Raw genomic sequence first — 24,922 nt, 5'->3', positions numbered from 1 at the left:
TGATAATACTGTATACAGATATATTCTAGAGTTAAGATGTAAGACTTCAACATAATGCCTTGATGCCTTCTTAGCTCGGGCTTTGGGGCCATCTTGTGGCAGATGGTTGATGTTACTCTTTGTCAAACTTTTGTAAATCAAGTTCTCACAGAATAGGAGAGTTTATATAAAACTGTGCAAAATCAGGATTTTATTGTCTTTAATCCCACTTTACATCATTGACTTTCTACACCAGAGACAAGCGGCGAGAGAATAGACGTTCAAATTGGCAGCAACCCCCCCCCCCGAAAAACAGGCATCTGTACTTTGCTGGGTAAATTCCATCCATATTTATAGCTCTTCTTTGTACAGACATACATAGTTAAGAATACAGTCTCCCAATGTATTTCAGTTTTAGGACACGTCATTTTAGGCAAGCGTAGATTAAGTGCAATGTCAAGAAAATGCCTGCCATTGTCCACATACAATAAATTATAATTCATAACCCAGATTATGTACACAAGGTTGGAATTGTGTATATTTAATACATCCACTTTACAGGGCAGGTGGACCTGGGGAACATTAAATTGTAGTATTTTTCCCTAAATTGATTTTGACAGGAAAAAGTAATGCTCCAAAATACAACATTATGCACATCAGGGGAAATGCATTCTGGATCGTAAGGTGCTATTGTCATTCATTCACTCTATTGGGAAATCAATCTTTTATCTTTGATGAGTAAAAACAATGTCAAAATTAGCTGACAATATTCGTTTTAACTTTGTATAAAGGACATTTACCTCGCTGTAAGAATTCATCATGACAAAATAATAACACTATCAATAAATCTCATCATAACAAAGTGCCTTCCTTTAGAGGATAGTTCAAAGCCGCCCTTATTGAATTCTGGCAAATGAATTCCATTGGCCAAGGACAAAATGACAGAGCTATTCTTGCCCTTTAGATAACAATTGTACAGACATAACCGATGCCATTACTCAAACATTATTCGACAGAAAAATAATCTGCCATCATCTCTTGCAGTGTTTGGGAAACCAACTATGAGATATGCATGGCCTGCCAAAGTGCCTGACGCGACTTCCTTTGCAACTCTAAAAACACTGTAATTAAAAAATATATAATAATAATCATAATAATAATCATAATAATAATACGTGATAATATTAATTTCTTTTGCATCGTATTTTAATGATGCCCCATGGACGATGACGGAAAACGGTTCCCGGTAAAAAGGGGATTAATTCCAGTGTGCATTTACATCCTTTACAGATGACTCACAAATGGATTTAGCGATCATTGGATTATAGAATTGTATATAGAAAGTGGAAAAAAATATGAGTGGCGATACAGTACATATGCAGCAAGAAAGGAGATGAAGCAGGCTGTAACTGTGGAAAAGCCATGCCAGTGACTTTACGGTTAAAAAGCAAGTCCGACGAAAAAGAACACAATAATTGTCCTCCCAATACCTCGCAGGTCAGCTCATCTTCCTCAAAAACATTCACTTGCTATTTTTTTTTGTCTGCTTGTTTTGTGCACCTCTGCCCAAGTCGATGCATGGAGGTCCAGTTTGCAAAAAAAAAAAACCTCCATCACCTCAGCGATGCGGATCTAGGTCCCGATCACCCGCATGATCTCTTTCTGTACTTTGGGCTCCTGTGTGTTGATGTTAGCGTCTCCCACTTGACCGTCCTCGTACCTGCAAAACACGCAGACAAAACAAAACACTTAGTACTCAAGAGTAAACTCACTCAAACTATGTTGGGATAAGTTCCAGCATGCCCAAGTTTTGAATGAGGACAAGCACCACAGATTTCAAGCGATTACTCACACAAAAAAGAAACGAGTACAAACGTGGTCCGATACAGGACACACCCAAATGTTGCCGTGCTTCTGTAGATCCTTAGATGTTATCACTGTTAAAAAAAAAAAAAATTATAGAGGTGTGGGCGTGTCATTCCAATCGAGTGTCATTCTTTTAGTTGTTTTTACCTTCACAAAGCGCGATGCAGTTCAGATTTCGACTTTGTAGAAATCTCGATTGGATCGGACGACTCTGCTTGAAATGGAAATCAAGAGCATGATGAACGCCTTTGTGATGATGCCGAACATTGTTCCGTCTCTTACCTGTGGTATGGTGTTCATGCGGTTATAACGCTGCACCAACTCGTCTTTCGTGGGCATGCGGTGTTGTCCCTTCCCCATTCCTGCATCCCCATCACAAAAATCATTCAAACAGCACGGGACGAAAGGGCTGAAAAGTGATTCGTTCTTTACCTGAGTAACCAAAAGAGATGCTGGAGATGGGGCTGAGATAGATTCCCTTTCCATATGCTGCCCCGTGCAGCTTGGTTGAGAAAGAACGGAAAAAATGAAGGATTAATGTAGCACAACAAACAAAACTTGGCTATCAACCAGTCGATTCAACTTTGTTTTTAAAGCACTTTTCAAACAAACAAAAATGTTACTCAACCATTTGACATGGATTGAAATCAACCCATTCCATCACTCGTCCAAACTGACACACACATTTAAGATAATGACATAATGAGCATCCAGGTGAGTATTTCCATATTTATCTATTGGATGCAGTTCAATTTTGCCACTTGAGAAGGCGTTTTGACACCTTAAATGTATGAGAACAAAGACGGCACAAATTAAAGTCATCAGAACGACATGAAGGACCATCAAAGTGTGTAAATAAATCTTGTGATTTGACTTTGAAGCACATTTAATCTATTTTCAGCGTGTCTTCACGCACTCCTCTCGAGCAAATGAGACGTTTCTGCAGACTGCCGAATTCATCTGTGCTTTAATTTCATCACTTATGTCTTTGAAAAAGACTCGCTCGTAAAAGTAAACAGAAATATTCACAGACGCCACTGGATGTAGTGAGGCGTGTGGAAAATTTTGTCAGAAAATTTAATTAACAGCATTGATAATTACCCAAAATATGTTTTCATGTTTCTGTTATGGTTAAATTTGTTAGAATATCATCAGAAGTACATTGACCCAAATAATATCTTTAATGGTAATAATTGTTATTCATTTTTATGTATTTATTGATTTATTTATTTCACTGTTAGATCTGATGTAATATAAATATGATATGATAGATATAATGTTTTATCAGCATTTTAATACCAACATTTCTCATCAATCAAATGACCAATTGCATAGTTCCTCTATGATTGTCTTCGCCGAGCACGGGTTTTTTATTACTGACCTCGTCCAACGAAAGCTCTCTGAGAAGGCTTTACTCACTCTGCGTCCCGTTATCCTTTGCATTCCGCAACGTCGTACCTATAGCCTACACCGTGCTCTAAGTGGTTGACCCCAAGAGGGTGCACAGGCAGCCTCCTTGCTAGTATCACAGCACCACTGGTGTGGCACACACTAGCTGGGGGGAGAAATTCTGCCAATACACCCTGCCGGCTAAAGTGCAAATGGCAAAGCAGCCCAAAAGGGAACCTGGCATCTATTAACTGCAAAAATGAATCAGCCGGACAGCCAGCCTGCTTCTGTTGCAAAGCAGGCTGATGGTCCGAGAAGGCAAACTGCCGGATTTTACGTACCTGCAGTTTGGTATAAGAGGCATTGACTAGTCCATTTCTCAGAACAGAGTGCCAGTTCTCTATATGGGAACCACTAGAGCAAGTGTAGGGGGAGGGGGAGAGAAAATAGCCATGTGAATAATGTCCTGGCTCCTCAAAATGAGACACAAGAACAAAATGTACACTGCAAGTTCAAAGTGCAAATTTTGTTGAGTGTTGATGTGAAGTAACTCACCTCCCTGGTCATATGAATGATTTTTGGGTGGGTCAAAATATGAATGACCTAAGTTGCATTAGTTTCTTGAAAGCAACAGGGAGCCAATAACTAGTTATTGATAAAAATCGTATTTTCCGATATAACAGCCAGCGCTTTAATTAAAGCCTTACCTCAATATATCGCTACGATATATACAAACGTACTTTATTGACATTATACGCTCCCATGTGATGCAATACAAAAAGCATTGCCTGAATGCAAAGTATGTCACTGATGGGAGGGACTAAAGCAGACTCACTGAAAGGCGAAGGTGCTGCCGTAGAGCTTTTTGGCAGTGCGGAAACGAGCCTCCTTGGCCGGAGGGCTGCTGAGCAGCAGGAACTGGTGGGAGGTGTGCATGAATTTCAGTTGCTGTTATAGTGACGTCATCGATGGTATGAAAGGGGAAACAAAATAAGACAGAAAGGAGAATTGAAACCTTCCATTACAAAAGGTAAAAAGAGGATGTGAGGTGCTTTTTAATTTCTTACCCTGCTTAGAGGCAACTTGACAATGTGAGATCTATTACTGGAAATAATCCTGCATAAACACAGAAAACATGGAATTAAAAAAATCAATGTGACTTTAGGAAAGTAAAAAAAAAAAATCTGCATTTTCTGATACCATAATTGTAATTTACAGTCAACATTTTTCCACACTTGTATGATAGTTAAGACGGTTGAAATGTTACTTTTAACACTACTCGCACGATTACAGTAATGCAAAAGTGATCCTGAATCAATTTCCCAATATTATACTCATTTCCCTACAATTATAGTTCCTGTTGCTAATTCTGCAAAAGCTGATAACGTGCAAGAAAGAGCTTTTCTTTTTTTTTTAACAGGTTCTCTCCACCCACCACTGTAGCAGGGGATGTGCCAAAGGGTCCAGTTTGTCCATCTGCTTCTTGATCTCCAAATACGAGCCCTGGCAAAAGCACACACGCATGTGCTCTGTTCAGCAAATTGAATATAAAGTGCCAAAGTGGGGATAAAGGCAAAGGTCGTATCGGGAGGGAGTGAATGCACAGTGTTGTTTGTGATAAAGGTTGTATTTTTAGGATATTTGACACTGTGCTAGGATCTGCTTCGCATACCTGGGTCATTTCCCGTATAGACATGACGCTGTCCAGCGCTTTTTGCAGCCTCTCATAATTCTTCTTCTGTGTTCATCGGTGGAACCCAGCAGCATTTGCATGTGATGAAAGAAAGAAAAGAACATGCATACCTCAAAAATTACATTTATCATTACGTTTTAATCAAGTTGTCTTTTTTATTTGGTAGTGTCAGCTAAATTACAATTTCATCAAACCACTGGAAAAAAAAACGTCATCAACATTAAAAAATGATTGTTTTTTTGAGGGGTCATATTGAATATGCTCTGAATGGAAAAAATATATATAAATCCTTCATAACCATTGGTATTATTCAAGGTTATAGTGAAATAAACTTAAAAAAAAAAGTGCCGTGGCTTGCTTATATCTACCAAATTCAAAATAAGATCATAAATCAGCAATCATAGTCAGCACTTCATGGCATGCTGACCTTTGGGTTGAAGGCCAAAGTCTTGGGGTCATTTGGGTCAACAACAGAAGGGTAGGGCTCAAAGATGATGCTCTTGCGAGGAGACTCGAGTGCAGCTCGGCACATCGCCACGAGGAGATCTACCACCTGGCAAAAAGGAAAGGGAAACATAACTGTTATTTTCTCGCCGATTGTCATCTTATCACAAATAGTGGCTCAGGGAGTGCTTATTTACCCAACTCCATATAGAGGAGGGGGCGTACGAGACCTTTTAGCCAGTTACATTTTTGCTATATTGAACAATAATACCGGTATATTACAAACAAAGAACAAATAGTAGCTCCCCGTAATGCAAACATGCCACATTGCATTGTGTGTGTGTGTGTGTGTGTGTGTGTGTGTGTGTGTGTGTGTGTGTGTGTGTGTGTGTGTGTGTGTGTGTGTGCACGCTTATCACCTCTGCACCAGTGGCGACTTCCTCTGCAGCACCTGACATCACGCCCAACGTGTAGAAGGAGAACACACACAACTCCCTCGTGCAAACAGCCGGCTACTCACACGTACAGACACACACAAAGACATAATTGAGTATATTTGTGTACACATTTCATCCATTGGCTATTTCTAAGCAAAACTGCTTGACAGAATACTTATCAGTTGTGGTCAAGAGTTGGAGTAAGAGTTTGATGTGTATGTTTTACCCTGAGTGGCTAATTCTCTCTGTTTTGATACCTTCAGCATGGATCCGTTCTGAAAGACGTGCTGCTCATCACAGACCACGCAGTACTCGTTAAGCGTGGGGATCCTCTGCTCGGAGTACTTCATTATCTGGTCAGAGAAAACACATGCACACACAGCCCCCAAAAAAATGTCTTCTTCTTGAGAAATAAAGATCACTGAGAGCTACTGAGTAGCCTACATGAATGGCAATAAATGGATGAATAGCAACTATTAGTCTCTAACATGGACTACAATAAACAGTGAGAAGTTATTTTTGCACCTGCACTAAGAATCCGTACTCCAGTGTGGGAATGTTCTTGCAGTGTCCGCCCGCCTGGGATGAGAAAAACAATTCGATCAGCTGCCTCGTGGTGATCTGTGCAGGAGCCCTGGCTGCCGGAACCGCCACGGTCTGATGAGTCAGGAAACAGAGCATTATGAGTAACGGTATATAATATATAGAGAAGACGGCTTCAATTAAATTGACAAAGATACTAGTTCACCTTAAGGGTCACCATCTTTTTTAAAACTAGTTACTACTTCGGTACGGATTGCTCTATTTTGATTTTGTGTGTGCAACACGCTAACCTGGCTATTTGGCGGATAGCTGAAGAGCTCCCCTTTGGGGTTCTTCATGGTACACGAGATGGATCGATTCATGAGGCGGGTCACGCGGAGTTCAGGCACGCTCAGCTTCCCTTTCAGGACCGTGTCTTGGATCAAGGGGAAGCTTGGAGACCTTGATAACAAGAGCAAAGCAATTATTTGCAGCAATTCCTGTTTACATGCGATGGGACAATGTGGTGTTTGTCATTGCAAGGTCAGTGGGCGTGTCAACATGTTTAATTGTTCCATACAAACAAATCCCTCATTCATAACACATTCAGTCACTTCTGCATTATATTATTGTTTTAAAACTAAATATTGCACACACGACTTGAATACACTGTAATATTGATCAATAGCCTAACATACAAAATATTTTAGAGAGAGAAATTTACTTGGGTATTGGAGAGAAGATACTGAGCCCGGCACGGAACTTTTTGATGGTTCCGCCGGCTTTGAACCAGCTGTGTCTCTTCTCCTGCTGGGCCTTGAGGAACTCATTACTGAGATGCTTCCACTGCTGGGACGTAAATGTGCTCAGGATCCTGTCAATTATATGGAGAGGGTGTCGAGCAGCAAATTGAAAGCAATGACAAATATACATAATGACAAGAGATTTTGTCTCACTTTTTGAGTTGTAAGCCAAGGCTGAATCCTTCTTTATTGGAAGGCTGGAACACGTCGACTGATGGCTCTGCAAGAAGATGACTGACATTATACAGGCAGTCACGTAAAGAGTTCTCCTGAGCTTCCACTGCCTCCTCGTGATGCATCCGTGCTGCTCACCTCCCACGCTCCGCGCGTGGCATAAATTGCTAAAAAGCGGCATCAACATGATCTCTACTCACCGGGCCCATCGAGGTACTGAGAAAGAGAAAAGCGGAGTCTCAGAATAATGGGCTCTGTTCTGATAACTTTCCAAGCTGTCGCAACCTCCTCCTGAATCAGACACATATACACATGCATATATACACAAGGTTAGCCTGCTAATTAGGACAGTTTCTCTTCTCCTGAATAAACTGGGACTATGAGCTGCATTATGTTGACGAGATGTGCATAAGAATAACAATGGAAAAATAAAAAATTTGAATGCTGACTTACATCGAGGAAGCCGATGTTAATGTGAAGCTCAATGTCGACGTCGTCAATGATGCCATACTCCCTGATTAAAGACACAAGTGATAGGCATTTATTCAAAGATTGATTTGATCTATCCCTAGCTCCTAAACATTTGGTGAGGATGAGGTATTGTTGCATAGAAATGTGCACAACCAATTCAATTGGATCATTCCCATTGAATCACTGGCGGAGCTAGGGGGGGGGGGTCAGGGCACTGCCCCCCTGAAATATCCCTGATAACTGACTTTGGGTAGTTTCTGCTATTTCCTCATTTACTCCAGAGCATAAAAAAAATTTTCAGGACCTACTCATGTATTTGGATCACTTCAACACTAAATTTACAGTCCAGGGTGTAGTCGGTTGATAATGGTTCAGGGGTGTGTACATGTGTGTGTGCGTGTGTGTACCTAACGGAGACAGCACTGTCGGTATAGATGTCTTTTACTGCCTCAATGTCTGCATCAAGTTGAGGATGGCGGTATAGGTCAGCAGCGCAACTCCCCTGTCACAAACATTTTTTGCCATCAATCATTCAACTCATGGGAGGACTCGTTATATCAATACTTTCTTTTTTTACAACACAAAAAATCTAATTTGAAATAGCAACAGTAAACTTGTGATAACACAAAAGCTAATTACACAACACATTACTGTAGACTATCGGTATATAAGAAATATAAAATTCATGTTGTCCTGTTCTAATAAAACTGCCATTATAGCCACCATTGTTTTACAAATGTACTATTTTTCATTTCAGTCCAAGCCACATGGCTGCCAGCGCAATCTCCTCAAACTGATTGCCTATTCACTTTGTCACCCAGTGGGAACTGAGCCCATACTGTCTGCACCAAAGTCAGGCAAGTGAATCACTACATCATTATTATCTTCTTGAAGAGGGGCCAAATTGTCAAATGACATTATCAGACTCTCAACAGTCCACTTTCCAAGGAAGTTTAAAAAAAAAATTCCAAATGCTATATTTGAGGATCTTCCTAATCTGCATGTTGGCTCAAAAATGTCCCAGGGAGCCCAATCTCTGGCCATCCAGACAGGAAGTGAGACTCTTGATCACCTCAGCTTGCTGAGACTTTTCACAGACCTTCATCCTTATCTTTCCCTCTCCGCTTTTATGTTCTACAGCGGCATAGAGACAAGCTCCGAGCCCCCTGACAGGATTTACATTTCAATTACAGGTCTTGGACGATAACGCAAATTGGGATCATAAAGTTAGCGTGAAAGACGGAATGGGACAATACTTTACAGGGTGTCTAATGGTGACAGCGCTGCAAAGGAAGACAGTACCATATTTTACCTTCTCAACAGCTCATGCTGAACAAAGGGTATTTTAAAAAATATATCATAAAAAAAAAAAGAGTTCTCTTCCAACTTCCAAATGGTCATTTTTACCTTCCTGAGAAATTACAACGTCTCGTCACTGGTGAGCTATTTTTAGAATGGGCCCGAGGTCATCACGTTGGTGACCCCTGCGCTAAAGCGAGTAGCATGGTTGTGGCTAACAGCAGTTTTATCAGAACTGGAGCAAAAGTGTCATTCACCTCAATGAAAAGGACAATTTCTTCTAACTGCCTTGAACAAAAGCGCCAACGAGTCTCATGCGAGAACTGTACTTTATGATCCGACTAGCCCATATAATGCTCGTCTAATCACCTTCCACCTTCACAAACTTCTTCTCATAATGACTCTATTCCACATGGATTTGTGGAACGAACTCCTTCACAAAACTCCATCTGGCGTGTCAAGGTTAATTATGTCCCAACGCCAGCAACAGGAAATGACTAAACTCGTACCTGGATTCCGTACAGGAACTGCTCCGGCTCGTTCTCACCGTCGGATTCCTCGTCGGTCCAACACTGGCCTTTGATGTCCTGTGGGCAAGCAAAGCAGCGGCCATCATTTTCTTATGCGCCTTTCATCACGTCACTATATTTATAATGCGCTTTACAAAGTGATTAAAAATAGACATCCTTTTGTTGGGAGAATTAAAGCAAATTCCCCGGAGGTCCAATGGAATAAATAGACTTTATTTGATGTAGGTACCGATGAACTAGCTTACCATCAGTTCAGCTGTTCTCAGGATTCAATCAGTCAGCTTTAGGCCTCGTGCCAACCATCGCAGCTGAGAAGGAAGGAAGCCAGTCTGTCTTGCACACCTTGGTGCAACAGACAAACAGACAGACATAGGTCAGATCCACACAAAAACAAAAGAGGCCTTAGCTTAACATTACACACTTTGTCAGCAAATTCTCTTTTAAACCGCCTGCACTTCACCTTCCTGCTGTCTCCTAGCAACAACCGTCTCTGCCTCTTTTTCTGAGTGGCATTAATCACTGTGGAGTGTGTGTGTGTGGGAGAACGGGGCTGGATGTTCAGAACTCGGGTTGTCTGTGTTTTCCTCGGGAAAAAAAATAATCTATTCAGTTTGGCTGACCTTTTAATGGACTTGTAATTTTTTTTATTTATACCCATGTCAGCTAGCCTATTGTTAAAAATGGACATTTCCTGATTTGCTGGCATGGTGAATTGGATTTTTTTTAAAGTCACTGTTTGGAGTGTGCATAATCACCAATCCATTGGTTTCTAAGGATTTGAAATGGAATTGATTAATCATGCCATTAAGTTGAAACAGCATTCACTTCTTGGCTGCGACCAGCGGTAGTCAATGTTTATTTACTGACGATGCTATGAACAAGAGTTAAGAACATTCAGATCAATAGTCTTTCATTCTGGCATTCATTATCTGTTTTTCTTTTTTTTTTATTCTGATTAATATATATCACATTTGTGGAATATGAATTGAGCAGAAAAATCCACCCATTTTTATCCATCTAAGGGTCAGCCATTTTGTCTTATACTGCCAATTGCTGTCGACTAAATATGACATCATAGTGCCTAAGGGCCTCACCTGGTTTCAGGGTTTGGTCACGTGACATTCGCAAGCTGAATGGGCGACCCCCGTGATGCATTTTTTGACCTAATTCAGATTCCACAAACACTAATGAGAATACTGCGCTTAGTCGTGTGAGATTGTCAAGATATGTTTTTGTATGACTTCTCCTTTTGTTGGCTAATTTTACATGACTTCTCCTTTTGTTGACTGATAGTATTACCTCAAAACCTCAAAACATATGACTGACTTCTATTATTTCTGAAATCTCAACAAATCCTCCTTCAAGCACCGTTGCAATAGGTTCCGCTCTAACCACAAAGCTGTCATGTATGACAAAGAAAACAGCGGTCCTTCCTATTTTGGTTCAGTGAGTTCAACAATGTTGTCTTATCAAATGCCGGTGCACGGCTGTCACGCAAAAGACCATTTACATCATTAATAAACCAAAACACAAAGCACTTCAGTGTTGCACACATTGCGATGGAGAAAGCTGATATAAATTCCAAACAAGGACATCAAGTCCCAACACCTCATGCGCTCTTTGTGCTCCGCGTCGCTTCAGAGACTGTCTTCCTCATAACTAAATTCTACCTTGTCACGTACTGAATATGAGAATATCCCTATCACTTGCACACAGCATCCTGATGTGCCCCCCCCCCCCCTCATCACCATCCCCAAAGGCTTTGTGGTGCCACATACCACCATCGTCCTCATTTCTTCCCGTGATGATTATTTAGCACAAAATGCAGTCAAGCGCGGTTTCCCCCTCCCCCCCTCTGCACCCCCTCCCCAATCCATATTTACCTTCAGAGAGGATGGAGACGCGGGATACTGTCCTCGCCTCAGCCTCTTCCCGCCTGGCGCCTGCAAGCAGAGACAAAAAGCTCATCAAAAATAACTCCGTGATATGAGCCGGTGTGTTTGTCAAATGCAGCTCTCACCGCGCCGACCGCCGTCTAATGTATTTTGCCTGACAACACTAAAGGGTTTGGAGCATGCTCAGTGAGAACAGACAGTCAGGTCATGTGACCCGCAGCTGACTGCACTGCTGCTGCTGGGCTGGGAGGATGATAAAAAAAAAAAAAAAAAGGAAAGATAGAGAGGAGAGGCTTGTGCGCATGTCTTTGTCTGCTGATGAGTAATCATGTTGATGCTTTTGAGTGTATTCATGTAATCTACAAACAATATTATCGGATTAGCTCACGCTTATGCACGAGAAAGCCCGTAAAGATGATTACCTGTTTCCCCGAATATTTTATATTTAATACAGAGCAAGCCGTATACCAAATAGATGAATGAAGCTCAATTGTTCTATTACATATTACTATTTGACAAATCAAATTTCCATTTGTCATTTTAATGGTTTTTCCTCAAATCTCAATACTTAAGTGGATCTGTTACATTTACAAAGGCCTTTTGTGTTCTTTCCTGAAAAGTGATGATTTGGGGCATGCAAGGATTTCACCAGACATCGTTGAAATTGTTATATTTAATACAAAGCAGTTAAATGTGCCAATCTAATACATATTATTATGCAGAGCAATTAAAAAAAGACTTTTTTTCCCAACTATGTACAATACCATATGCTGCAATTGGAATGCCACTGATGCCATTGAAATAATTGTGATAAGCCTTGTGGGATAATCTGTCGTTACCCTAGTTGTTTCATAGTGTCTATTGCAGACTAACCCAAAAACTGAAAGGGATTAAGTTTGTCAACTGTCTGCTCTGATTGAAGGTGAAAGAAAAACTTCCCAAATTATGGAGTGAAGTTTAGTGTTGTGACGTTTTGCATCCAAAGCCAGATTGTATTTGCATATAATATACCTGTATATAAGGAGAAAAATGTACAAATAAATGAATAAATAAACACCATATCTATAGATAATATTAAAGTAATGTAACGTGATTGCTTTTAATTTGTGTTTTACTCTAATATCAAATATGGTAATGAAGTCAAAATAAATATTGAAAGAAGTGATTTACAACTTTACATTATGAAAGTTACACATATCTTCTTGAAAACCAGATCATATAAAAAACTGTAAAAATGTAAACTTCTCTTGTCATCAGTCATCTAACAACAACGTAGTATGCATAATGGTCTGAAATGAAAATAAGTGTTTTACTAATTTATGTTGTATGGGCGCCATAGTGCAAGCCTATTTTTCGAACGCTAGATGGCGACATATGCCTTATTTATACCAAACCACACTGTCGCCTAGTGTAGTCTCCGAACATACTACTTTTTAATAAACGTGTCATCGAAATCGTATTTATTTATTTATTTATTTATTTATTTATTTAGGAGGGAGTCTTCTCTCCTGGCGTATCTCTTCATCTGGGGTGCATGTATTGGCAAACTGCGATGCTAAAGGCGAATGCATTGTCCAGAAATATAAGACACATTATCATAAGGTATTTAACTAAAAGGAACTAACACAACAGATTTTGAGGAAACTTGCTACAACTCGCCATCATGCGTCACATGTTGACTCAACATTGTTGAGAGCGACTTGCTGCCGAGGAATTCTCGCGTTCTGATTGGCTAAATGCGCCACAGATCCCTAGCTCAGTTTATATTCAGTGTATGCTTCCGCGAGCGTGTGCTATCCAATTTAGCTCTCAATTTCCCGGCGTTTAACGGGAAAAAAAATGAAACGTGTCAGAGGGGACTTGCTTGCAAAAGTGTAATCAATGACAATATGCTGGAATAGAGTCGTAATTGGAGTGCGATCGTGGATTTTGCCTAAAAGTGCGACCGTGGGCTTTGCCTCGGAGGGATATATCCCAGCATCACAACGAAGTAGTTCCGCCGAGTAAGGAGTGAAGAGCAGTTCACCTTGAGCCGATTCCTGTGCTGCCCGTCACATCATTCCGAGCGTCCTATTGCAAGAGAAGGTGGGTTCAACTAATCTTTCGGTCGTTTGTTGGCTCATTTTAGCTCCACTCAAATTTGTATTGTCGTTACTGTTACTTTTTCCTCACATTCTGTATCCCTAAAATGCAGTCTCCTTTTTCTCTCCTCGTGACACGTTTCATGGCCTGTCAAAATGCTTGTGAAATATACTGCTCGGCTGTCCTCTAATGCCATCGTGACAAATGACACATATTGCAATTTGTGTCTAAGTGTACGTACGTGATGAACTTTGCAGCCATCTTGAGAGGCTGACATTGGTGCGTACCGTACTAGCTCCCGTCAACGCAGAATTGTGTTGGTGCGCGGATACGCAGTAAGATATTGAATAACCAAAACTCATTTTGTATTTTTACTTATTGCCACGGTACTGTATGCTGGATGTTTTTGCACTTGAATGAATAGTAATCGACCGCAATGTATGCAGTAGTCCTCCCGTGACAGACTCTGTTCTAGTTGCTTCCTGTTGTGGGCGTGGTTTTGGCGTCTCCTCTGCTTCCGATTGGTCAGTGTGATCTCAAGCGTTTTTGAAGCGAGATGACGCAGTGATGCAAACGTGACTTTTGACGCATCGCCTACGCCATACGAACGCTTTTTTGTTAGTCCATTATTATCTAAATAATTGCTGACTGAACTTGTTCTCTCTATTTGTCATTTGCTCTAAAATGTCTTGCGAGGATGGTCAGTGTATTGAGGAGTGTCCTTGTGTTGGGGAATGTCAATCCACTAACGAGAACATGTAAGTTTATAAAAAGAAAATCACTATAGTTTTTATGTTGTAACAGCAGAACGTTAATTCACTATTCAGAGCCGTCAGCAAACCTTGCAGTGAAATAATCCTTTTTGTTGACACAGAATATTTATTTTTGGCCTTCTTCATAGAGCATTTATTTCTTTATCTTAAAATCTCCATAAAGTTGGTTATGGGCTTCTGCAGGTTTTTATGCAATCCTCAAAGAAGTGTTGAATTTCCTATGACTTTGTTAGTGCATTAGTTAGCATTAGGTGCTACTGAAAGTCAAGAAATATAATATTTTTGCTCATAGAATCTTTGGTATCATGTTCTGCTGAGTGGTTAATAGCGTAGGAGGAAATGTGCTTTCAAACAAACCTGTTTTTAAGTTATTTTGAGTGTGTAATAATTACACAAGAAAATCACTCAGTGAGGTTATTTAACCTCATTCAAGATTTGTGAAAGTTCTGGATTATTTGCCTTTTGTCTGAATTGGCATGACAATGGGACCAAAGTTTATCTCTGACCCTTTCCTCCTTCACATAGATTTGTTCACATTGTTTTATTTCCGAACGTGTAATCATTCTGGAAATGTTCAAAGATTATTCCTCCGTTTTCCCAAGGTAATGTTACAAAACTGCATTTTCTGGTTCTAGGCTTGCCTGCCCTTGACCTGTGTTGTGGTGTGTACACTTCACATCTGCTCATTTGCAGCCCTTCTCATAAAAGCACTGTTTACAAGCTCAGGTCTGGGAAAAGTTCCAAATGTACCTGTTTATCGGTGTAGACTAACCGGATTTGCCCAAATGAAACCACCTGAGTCCACATTTGGTACCTGGCGCATGTGATAGGGTTTCATTTTTGACAACAGCATTGCAGATTCTGAAGTGATGCCTTTCCCATGTGCATGCTCAAATCGGTAATGTAGTTCCTATAAACATAGTCCAGCATCTCGAGTATTGAATTTTTAAACTCTCGCTGCGTGCTGTATGTTATTATTAGACTAGCCTGTTTTTAGGCCTGAGGTGTTGTGTGTCCAAAGCTAGCAGTGACATTGTAGCGACTGCGCTCTCACGGTGTCTCATGTATGGCCGTAGTGTCACGTTATGGCGATTGCCCGGTCAACATTGGCGCTTTCTTTGCCCTTCATTCTCATCAACACCGAACGGATTTAGTCTTGAGCTCCTGGAAGTAGTGTCAACGAGCACGAGCGCCTTGGCTGGCTGTTGCGCCAGGCCGGCTCATGCAGGATGTTGTCAGCTATTTCAGTGTGTTGGTCGTTCTGACACACTGGGGTTCCTTTGGAGGTCAGCGGCGGTGGCGTGCCTCTTCCTCCCCAAGAGGACCAAAAAGATCTACTGGGGGTATGTAGTGCATGGAACAGGTCGGTGGAGTGGTCGATAAAGGTCGTATCGGATGTGTTGAGTCACCATCCTAAAAGTCACGACACCCTGATTGCAGTGCCCTTGCCCATGATTGTACCTGTGCAGTTATCAGCAAGATAGGAGGTCATGTGACCAGGAGCATTTGAAAGAGTGAGAATGTCACTAGCCTGTAGCCAGTTTCGGAAGGGATTGGAGGGGATTATGAGCAGCCGGCTCTTAAATTAGCCTTGCATCTGTGTCAGGGTGACTGCTAACTGCCCATCAAGGATACTCTGCTAACTTTGTTTGTAACTGACATTAGATCGCTGCCATTCTTGTCGTTTATGTAACCTTTTTGTTTTGAGGCAAAGAAAACCGTATTGACTGCATTAAAAAAAAAAAAAAAAGATACCACACAAAATGAATCATTTCCACCATGAACTTCAGCTTTACAGTTGCCTTGGTGTGTACGTGTAGTTGAGCATAGGCCACAATTTTGTAGTATGATCCAAGAATTATGTGCGGCCAATTCAACGTAGTGTTGAGTGATTAGCAATTCAGGCTGCAACTTGTTCTCTTCCTCGCCTCACAACAAAACGCAAGTCACGCTGCCAGGACGATCGATGGCACCTCTGACAGGTCTTCGCTTTGGCCTGGACATCCACTTCTTGATTTCCATATTATGTATTTTATGTGCCCTCTTTGCATCCATTGCAGCCTGGTGATCCTGAAAGGGGGATCCTTCCATCTGTGGTCCCCTCTCAAGGTTTCTCATTTTTCCCCTGGTAGGGGTTTTTTTTTGTGAGTTTTTTCTTGCCCTTTTGGGAGCTCAAGATCAGGGGATGCTTTGAGAATAATTGTCAATTGTTTGTCTATGTGAAGCCCTTTGAGACTGCTTGTGATTTAGGGCTCTACAAATAAACTTGACTTGACTTGACTCGTGTCAGTTAGGGTGGCGTATGTGGTTAGAATAATGTGAATGACAAGTATTGGCCTAGAGGAGTCTTTTTGGTGTGCCACATGAGAATAACGCATACCTGTTTGGGGAGAGGTTGTCAGTGTTTATGAAGCGAACAAAAAAATGCTCATTGCGGGGGGCTCCCTGTGACTCAGCCCACTCTGCTGCCTTGCCTGCGCATTGCTGCAGTAGGGCAGGATGTGACTCTGAGCACGTACAGCTCCTCCCCAGCCACTTCTACATTCACTCCGCTGTTACATCATCAGTCAGAAGGAGACAGACAGTAGAGGCCTAGAAAGCCCTACCACCATTACCATTTTAATTAGATGTTGACAAGAAAGTAGTTGCGTCCCATTCATATAGTTATGTAACCAGAGTTTTTTTTTTTTGTTTGTTATAGAAACAAGGATGCACCCAGCTAGTATTTCTGGATTTTTTTAATTTATTTATTTTACTACTGTTGTTTTAAATGTGTTGTGTAAGTTACAGTTAAAATTAAAAGCTAGAATAATCTTTCTGGGAAAAAGAGTGGTGATCTCATTTGTGCATCATGAATTGTTGCCATTGGCAACCCAGTTGGGGTGGCTGTTTGAGAACAGAGTGTACTATACGTGTGCCGTCTGCTCTATAGTGAATGTTGAAATTGCATCAGCCTGATGCAAAATCATTTCTTTTTCAAAATAATGTTGCACGCTTTATCGGACTGACAATACTTTACACGCCATAAAAAAAAAATAATCTCAAAGCCTTGTTTGTATTTTTGTCCTTCAGCAGCTCTCCAGACTCCAAGGTAATCGCCATGCCTCAGCCAAAGGTTGTCGACATGGGCTCTGCCTTCATCCAGACGCAGCAGCTCAACGCCGCCATGGCCGACACCTTCCTGGAGCACATGTGTCTGCTGGATATCGACTCCAAGCCCACCACCGCTCGCAACACTGGCATCATCTGCACTATCGGTGTGTGTCAGAGAGAAAAACAAAATGATTTCAATGCCCAGTTGGACACACTGCTCATCGACAACCATTCATTTGTTACTTTGTCTTTTATTTTATCTTCAGGGCCAGCTTCTCGCTCTGTGGACATGCTGAAGGAGATGATCAAGTCCGGCATGAACATTGCACGCATGAACTTCTCCCACGGCACACACGAGGTGAGCGGTTTCATAACTTCCTCTTTGGCATGTATGAAACTCGAGAGGGGTTGCGAGAAGCCCAACTGCTACAGAAAGGCCGTCACTTTCAGCCTGCGCAATTCATTTCAGTCCTTATCGCATGCGTGTGTGACTTTCCTTTTTACAATATTTGCTTTTTGCAGCTTGGCAAACATTGCACATCTTTCAATACAATGGTTGTTCAGAAACAGGCATCTTATTTATGAGCGATGTGGCAATTTGGTAATTTGAAACACAATCTGGCAAACCAGATTACCGACTTTATCGAAGGTGATAAGAATGCTCAGGTGGGTTTGGTACAGTCAGACACAGGTGAAACAGCAGTTATTACTCATCCACCATTCATTTTGAATGCTATTTTGTCTCCTTAAGAAACAAAGACTTCACAATTCAACTTTTTTGTCCCACAGTACCATGCTGAGACCATCAAGAATGTCCGTGAGGCATGCGAGAGCTTTGAGCCCGGCAGCATCCAATACCGACCAATCGGAATCGCCCTGGACACAAAGGGCCCAGAGATCAGAACAGGCCTCATCCAGGGGGTGAGTTGAGGACTGCGTTCTCCTACTAAAAAAAAAAAAAAAAAAAAAAAAACAACACTCTGCTTAGAAAGCAACAGCGCCATAAGGATGTGCGTCTGTGCGATTTGACAGAGCGGCACGGCTGAGGTCGAGCTGAAGAAGGGCAACATGATCAAGATCACCTTAGATGACAACTACCAGGACAAATGCAGCGAAGAAATCCTGTGGCTGGACTACAAGAACATCACCAAAGTGGTGGAACACGACAGCAATATCTACATTGACGATGGACTCATATCACTGCAGGTCAAGGAGATTGGTAAGATGATGACTATTTAAATGAATTGTTTGCTGTATAATATTTGAGCTGTAAATATGTACATGTTTTAAAAAAAAAAATCCATTGCATCACCATATCTTGTATGACAACTCAAAGTTGTCTTTTTATTTAAATGAACACTGTCGTGCGCCAGGCCCTGACTTCCTCATGTGCGAGATCGCGAACGGCGGCGCCCTGGGCAGCAAGAAGGGCGTCAACCTGCCTGGCGCCGCCGTGGATCTGCCCGCCGTCTCCGAAAAGGACATCCAGGATCTGACGTTCGGCGTGGAGCAGGGCGTCGACATGGTGTTCGCCTCCTTCATCCGCAAGGCCGCCGACGTCCACGCGGTCAGGGCCGTGCTGGGCGAGAAAGGCAAGAACATCAAGATCATCAGCAAGCTGGAGAACCACGAAGGCGTGCGCAGGTATCTGACCAAGTTGAGATATGAACCTGATGAGCTTGCTAACTGTCATCCTTAGCATCCAGTGATGTGTACTTGCTCTACCCTGGTGGCCTCATTGTGACACTACACCTAAAAAGCAAACTACACCACCTCCTGACCATCCTTGAGTAATGCCTGATTTGTGTCTTCAGGTTCGATGAGATCATGGAGGCCAGCGATGGCATCATGGTTGCCCGCGGTGACCTTGGTATTGAGATCCCCACCGAGAAAGTCTTTGTCGCCCAAAAGATGATGATTGGCCGATGCAACAGAGCCGGCAAGCCCATCACCTGTGCCACTCAGGTCGGATTTTCTTTTCATTCCCGCTGTAACATGTTACCTTTCATTTCTGCATTTTTTTTTTTTTTTTTTTTACAAGTTATTTTGAATGGTTTGTCTTCAGATGCTGGAGAGCATGATCAAGAAGCCGCGACCCACCCGCGCCGAGGGCAGCGACGTGGCCAACGCCGTGCTGGATGGGGCCGACTGCATCATGCTGAGCGGTGAGACCGCAAAGGGAGACTACCCCCTGGAAGCTGTGCGCACGCAACACATGGTCAGTTGACAGAAAAGAAAGAATGCTACTAACGCCGCTTTGACAACTAACCTCTTTTACTAATTGAAATCTGATCTACGGTCAGCCATAGGGACAGCAAAAAGATGTTAGTGAATGCAGCATCATGCATGAAGTTCAATCACCAAGTATTCATGATTAGCACGTTCTTCCTGTACTTGCGTGGGTTGTGCCCGACGGTCTGACGACTTGTGAATGTGGGTGGATGTACCATAAATCACCTAGTTTAGGCTTCAGTTCACCTGTGACCCTCTTGGGGATGGACAAGCACTACAGAAAATGAATGCATAGAAGTCGTGCTTTTTTTTTTTTTTTTTTTTTTTTTTTTTTTTCTGAGGACAGCAAAAGCAAACTGCGTGGGCCTTATTTACCGGGCACCCTCTGCAGTTCACGGCTGTGAAATATTGATTCAAATTAGCAAATGTAAATTTTGAATGTCCTCATGCCAAGTCACCATCCATCACTTCAATTCAGATGCTGGGTGATGCAGCATTTTCTATTCCACTTGAATGACAAAGCCCAAAAAAAAAAAAAAAATCTTTTTATCCATCCCCATTAATGACACACTTTCTACTTTTTGTTTCCGTGTCACTGATTTTAAGACTTCTGAAGCAACTTGCAGCTCTTAAACCTGCCCCACCTTTTCAGCTGCTGACTTTGGCCGCCTTTCTAATCATCTGTTTCACACGACTTCCTGCTTTTGTGCTTTTGCTTTAACTCCATACGTTCTAAGATCGCATTAGAATGAATCACGCAAAGGATTGTAGTCAATTTTATGGTGTTAATAATTGTCGACCGTCTCTCTCCCCGCTAACTCTCCCCCACTCATTCCCTTGTGTTCTTTGTAATTCCTCCATCTTCATCATTCCGTTTGTGTGTGGTGCTTGTGGTTTGCCTTTTGCTCGTCGCATCCTACCCCCCCCCGCTCGCTTGCCAGATTGCTCGCGAAGCCGAGGCGGCCATGTTTCACCGTCAGGTGTTTGAGGACCTGCGTCGATCCACGCCGCACTGCAAAGACCCCGCCGAGGCCATCGCCATTGGCGCCGTCGAGGCCTCCTTTAAGAGTTTGGCCTCTGCCATCATTGTCCTCACGGGTTCCGGAAGGTAGGGCGACTGTCCACATTCATCGTGGCACTCGTGTCGGGCCGGCTTTCAGAGGAAGAGTAGGGCCAGAACAGGGACTGTTGGAATCCTGGGAATGAGAGGCTTGCAATCATGTTCATAAAGCTGCTGGTTGTTTTTTTGTTTTTTTTGTTTGTTTTTGCTGACATTTCAGTTTTTTTTGGGGGGGGGGTTGTTTTTTAACCTTGTCCAATGAAGGTTCTGCCACCTGGAAGTACCTTGCATGTTTACTTAGTTTTACAAACCTTACACAAAGGTCTATTTAAAGACACTAAAGCTGATGGTCAACCAGGAGACGTAGTGGGGTGATTTCAAGCACTTCCCAGACGTATGAATGATGAGGTGTGTGTGATGGTAAGTAACCGCCACTCCTTCTCCAATTGGTTCCCCTCGGACCTGGCTTAGATTGCCCGTGAGGCCGAGGCGGCCACTTTCCACAGGCAGCTGTTTGAGGAGCTGCGGCGCCACTCCCACCTGACCAGAGACCCGTCTGAGGCGGTGGCTGTCGGAGCCGTGGAGTCTTCTTTCAAATGCTGCGCTAGTGCCATTATTGTTCTCACCAAGACCGGGAGGTAAGAGACGGGTATGCACAAGTCAGCTTGGGTAAGTACACTATAATGGACCTTTTGCCCATATAGTGTGTGAGTGAATGAATGAGGATTTGGTTAATTGCACTGGGAAGTAGGTGAGAGGACAGGAATTCACAAGTTTACCTTTGGATATTTGTGACCTAACGCAGTCTTGCCGTCTTTTGACCTATCAACTCAATGAAACTTGGATTTTTTTTCTGCATTATTCCTGTATTTTGAAGTGGAAAGCTAAGGCATGCAGAACTGTGCCAGTGTTGTGCAATGATGGAACAGTGGCATCTTTTAATACTTGGAACATAACAGTATTACTCTTTTAAGAATTACACTCCTCCTACATTTTTTTTTTTTTCCCTTTTGCAGGTCCGCCCACCTTATTTCCAGATACAGGCCCCGCGCCCCCATCCTGGCCGTGACCCGTAACGCCCAGACTGCTCGCCAGGCTCACCTGTACCGCGGGATCTTTCCAGTCCTCTACACTGCTCCTGCCCACGATGTGTGGGCCGAGGATGTCGACATGCGTGTCAACTTCGCCATGGATATGGGTAAAAAGCTTTGCATTAGTGTCGTGTTCTCAATAGCCCTGCAGTGTTCTCTGCGCAGTTGTTTGAGGAATAGCATTGATTTGTAAATATATGCACGGTACTACTTGCATGAAATCTTGCTGGTTTAGTCAGGATTATGCCGGAATGTATTTCCCCTTACCATATTCAATTTCCCTACTACCAGCCAACCTTCAGGGTTTTTTTTCCATTTGAAAATTCCCTCAATTTGGCAACCCAACTGAAAATTAGAGCTTTGATCACATGCAGTACTCAAGTGTAACAGCATGTGGCGCCTTTGCGCTGTTTAAGAAAGACACTTTTGACACTTTGTGTATAACCCACAGGCAAAGTGAGAGGCTTCTTCAAGGAGGGCGACGTTGTCATTGTATTGACCGGCTGGCGTCCAGGCTCCGGCTTCACCAACACCATGCGTGTGGTTTTGGTTCCATGAGAAGCCAAAACAAAGGGCCCACTCCATCGCTGCCTGTTCTCTATTTCACACTCCACCATTCTATCCAAACACCTGCTACAAAAATTACAAAACATTCTCGGCAATCAAAAGCAACAATAATCATAGACCAAAATGTCAGGACAAGCAATCTGGGTGGGGTGGAATTTCCACTTCCTGAGTCCATTCCTTTCACATTGAATTTCCCTCGTATAAAAATTGAATCGTCAGGCACCCGACCACTTTGACATGCCTAAATCAAAAGCTGCTCTTATTTATTCACACGAGGTGCTTGTATTAAACGCCATCCTCCCAGTCAAATCGACGGATCCTTGCGCATGCGCGTCGCCACTATCGTTTGGGCAGCGCCGCATGAACACGAGCGCCATGCTCCGAGGCCGAATAAGCGAACAAACAAAATGGCGTCCTCACGTTCTGCCACGCCACCCAATCCAGATTGTTGTTAGTGCTGTGTGTGTGTGGCTCAAGTGTCTTTGCTTTCACTGTGTGTAGCACTCCTAATCTTGTTACAGTCTATTATACTTGACTATTATAAATGGTGTTTTGTTGAGGATATTCCGATCTTATTTTGTCTGAATCTAGAGAGTAAGGGTGTCCCTTATCAGAGCTGGTTACTGTATTTAAGTTAGATGTGTGATAGAGCCTTTCACGTGTAGTTGATCATGTTTAAGTTGGCAGTCTCAAAAAAATTAAAAGGCACTTTGTGAAGGGGTTGCGAACTTGCGATGTTGGTTGCAGCTGATGATTGGTAACAAAAGATAAGATTTTTTTTTTTTTTGTCTTTGTTGCTATTGTCTGACAAGCTTTTGATTGTTACACTCGAGCTATGCGAACGCCAAGTGGTCATGTGTCGCTAGTTGTTGTCACCTGACTGGATTTCATCAATAAAAAGGCAAGTACCTAAACTCTATTTTTGCATTTGTTTTATTTTCGGAAGACTATTCTTTTTTTTCAACTCCCCCTCGACCCCAAATCACAAACAATAAAAGATGCAATCATAAACCACTCCGACTTGTTTAAGAATTTCCTCTTTGACTTCGGCCAGCAGCAACGAATCAGCGTGAGACACGATTGGACACTCCTTCATTCCTGCAGTGGATGAAAAGCACATGATTATTCTCAGAAATATACGTATCTCTAAATTAACAGATTCCTAGTCCTACAAATGACATGCTCTCTCGTGAACCTCATCGCAACAGTTTTGTTCGTCTGCCTTTGTACCTTTGAGCAAACACTGTCGGACCTCCTCCGCTTCATAGCGCAAACCTGTGGTATGAACAAAGTTGAGGGGCAAGTGAGGCTCCGGGAGAGGGTACTTCTCCTTCCCGTTCACCACCATGACTTCGAGACACCATATGTGTGATGGGAACTGAGCATACAAAGAAAACAAATTTGGTAAGGGTGGAGAAATCTATTGAACATCATTCTTTGTGTGCAATAACTAGTGTGGCCTACATACAAGTTAGCATAACAAAATCGGTAACATACCCGGATTAACCCCTTGGTGCCCACCACAATGGCATCATTGTAGAGCTGCAAACCCGAGGAGCTGGTGAACACAGCCATCCTGTTTTTGGAGAACTTGAGCGTCACCACCAAGGTCTCGTCCACACCTGGAAAAATATATTCACACGTATAAGATGTCTCCTGAATTTAATATCTTCTTTTTTTTTTTCTTGCCTTACCAGTGTCCAGGACGACCCCCTCAGTTTTGATGCTCTCTGGCCTCTCTCCGCCGTACACCATGATGGAGAACTGTAGTGGATAAATGCCAACCTCCAGCAGCGCTCCTCCGCCAATTTCCTTTAGCTGCATTCTCGGCAGAGGCAGCAAGGACAGGCCATACTCGGACCGGACCATCTTCACGTCACCGATCTCTCCCTGGGCGATCAGTCTCTGGAGCTCTCGGCAGGACCCAAATGCCCTGGAAAAGACCCAACGGCCAGATTCATTCGAGGTAAGAAACGTTTTAATTATTATAAATATAGAAGAAATCTATGCTCCTGAAGCACCCTCCAAAAATATATCATGTGAGTTCTCAGTGTAAAGGTTTGTTGGGCCCGCTGTGTCGCTCTGCTCTTCAGTTACCTCCATGAAGAAGACGTTCTTCTTCTTGGCACAGGCCAGGATCTCCTTGACCTCCTTGGTTGTCATGCCCAAGGATTTCTCACACAGGACAGGCTTCTTGGCATTAAGGAAAAGCAAACAGGAGCTCAGGTGGTTGGTCTGGATGGTGCCGATGTACACCACATCTGCGCGGAGGGAGAGGAGATTATGCTGACAAAGCACAAAATAGACCCAACGACCCTGACGTGATCACTGACCGACGTTGGGATCTTTGGCCAGCTCCTCGTAGCTGCCGTACGTTCTCATCATTTTGTGTTGAGAGGTTTCCACTTGCACTCCTAATGCAGTTTGTACATTTTGCACTAGTTGTTGTCACCTGACTGGATTTCATCAATAAAAAGGCAAGTACCTAAACTCTATTTTTACATTTGCTTTATTTTCGGAAG

At 42.6% G+C, this 24,922-nt stretch overlaps 3 protein-coding genes across 10 annotated transcripts; 1 reads left to right on the top strand and 2 right to left on the bottom strand.

The window, feature by feature from the left end:
- Window positions 1–210: 210 nt before the first annotated feature.
- On the bottom strand, window positions 211–11,711 carry LOC147059515 (protein mono-ADP-ribosyltransferase PARP6). 5 transcript variants are annotated; one of them, XM_085908237.1, is made up of 24 exons: window positions 11,628–11,711; window positions 11,491–11,550; window positions 9,853–9,949; window positions 9,587–9,664; window positions 8,186–8,280; window positions 7,761–7,821; window positions 7,508–7,598; window positions 7,287–7,353; window positions 7,055–7,204; window positions 6,642–6,792; window positions 6,334–6,465; window positions 6,066–6,161; window positions 5,791–5,883; window positions 5,355–5,480; window positions 4,907–4,972; window positions 4,670–4,737; window positions 4,302–4,350; window positions 4,070–4,182; window positions 3,576–3,648; window positions 2,278–2,347; window positions 2,128–2,207; window positions 1,993–2,059; window positions 1,832–1,916; window positions 211–1,699 (listed from the first exon to the last, which is right to left on the bottom strand). In XM_085908237.1, the coding sequence occupies exons 3-24, from the start codon at window positions 9,853–9,855 to the stop codon at window positions 1,612–1,614; spliced, it is 1,902 nt and encodes a 633-aa protein (XP_085764363.1). In that variant the 5' UTR covers window positions 9,856–9,949; window positions 11,491–11,550; window positions 11,628–11,711; the 3' UTR covers window positions 211–1,611. The 5 variants fall into 5 exon arrangements, with proteins under 5 accessions (XP_085764363.1, XP_085764362.1, XP_085764365.1 ...); XM_085908236.1 differs by lacking the exon at window positions 11,628–11,711 and having other exon boundaries at window positions 11,491–11,604; XM_085908239.1 differs by lacking the exon at window positions 11,628–11,711 and having other exon boundaries at window positions 1,993–2,056; window positions 11,491–11,604.
- A 1,720-nt stretch (window positions 11,712–13,431) lies between these two features.
- pkma (pyruvate kinase M1/2a) lies at window positions 13,432–23,319 on the top strand. 4 transcript variants are annotated; one of them, XM_085908647.1, is made up of 11 exons: window positions 13,432–13,587; window positions 17,430–17,614; window positions 17,717–17,808; window positions 18,240–18,371; window positions 18,483–18,669; window positions 18,824–19,094; window positions 19,265–19,415; window positions 19,516–19,668; window positions 21,214–21,380; window positions 21,759–21,940; window positions 22,285–23,319. In XM_085908647.1, the coding sequence occupies exons 2-11, from the start codon at window positions 17,458–17,460 to the stop codon at window positions 22,389–22,391; spliced, it is 1,599 nt and encodes a 532-aa protein (XP_085764773.1). In that variant the 5' UTR covers window positions 13,432–13,587; window positions 17,430–17,457; the 3' UTR covers window positions 22,392–23,319. The 4 variants fall into 4 exon arrangements, with proteins under 4 accessions (XP_085764773.1, XP_085764774.1, XP_085764771.1 ...); XM_085908648.1 differs by having other exon boundaries at window positions 13,478–13,587; window positions 17,433–17,614; XM_085908645.1 differs by lacking the exon at window positions 13,432–13,587 and adding an exon at window positions 14,191–14,342.
- Window positions 21,986–24,848, bottom strand: LOC147059513 (trans-1,2-dihydrobenzene-1,2-diol dehydrogenase-like; the record flags this gene model as incomplete). Its single annotated transcript, XM_085907202.1, has 6 exons — window positions 21,986–23,498; window positions 23,631–23,778; window positions 23,898–24,022; window positions 24,095–24,346; window positions 24,497–24,661; window positions 24,734–24,848. Coding segments are annotated over 6 exons (921 nt in total), but the record flags the coding sequence as incomplete, so codon positions are not given.
- Between the last annotated feature and the right edge of the window lie 74 nt (window positions 24,849–24,922).

Source organism: Syngnathus leptorhynchus, chromosome 3, assembly GCF_054491065.1.
Source record: "Syngnathus leptorhynchus isolate UIUO chromosome 3, UIUO_Slep, whole genome shotgun sequence".
NCBI lineage: Eukaryota > Metazoa > Chordata > Actinopteri > Syngnathiformes > Syngnathidae > Syngnathus > Syngnathus leptorhynchus.
This window is presented reverse-complemented; position numbering and strand designations above follow the sequence as displayed.

Excerpts from the sequence above, each read along its gene's own strand:
- LOC147059515 (XM_085908237.1), bottom strand. Across the intron at positions 4,973-5,354 it reads CTTTGGCCTTCAACCCAAAG|AAGAAGAATTATGAGAGGCT; the intron begins GTCAGCATGCCA and ends CGATGAACACAG. Across the intron at positions 1,917-1,992 it reads CTGCATCGCGCTTTGTGAAG|TGATAACATCTAAGGATCTA; the intron begins GTAAAAACAACT and ends TTTTTTTAACAG.
- pkma (XM_085908645.1), top strand. The coding sequence starts at position 14,269 with ATGTCTTGCGAGGATGGTCAGTGTATTGAGGAGTGTCCTTGTGTTGGG. Across the intron at positions 19,095-19,264 it reads AACCACGAAGGCGTGCGCAG|GTTCGATGAGATCATGGAGG; the intron begins GTATCTGACCAA and ends TTGTGTCTTCAG. Across the intron at positions 21,381-21,758 it reads GTTCTCACCAAGACCGGGAG|GTCCGCCCACCTTATTTCCA; the intron begins GTAAGAGACGGG and ends TCCCTTTTGCAG.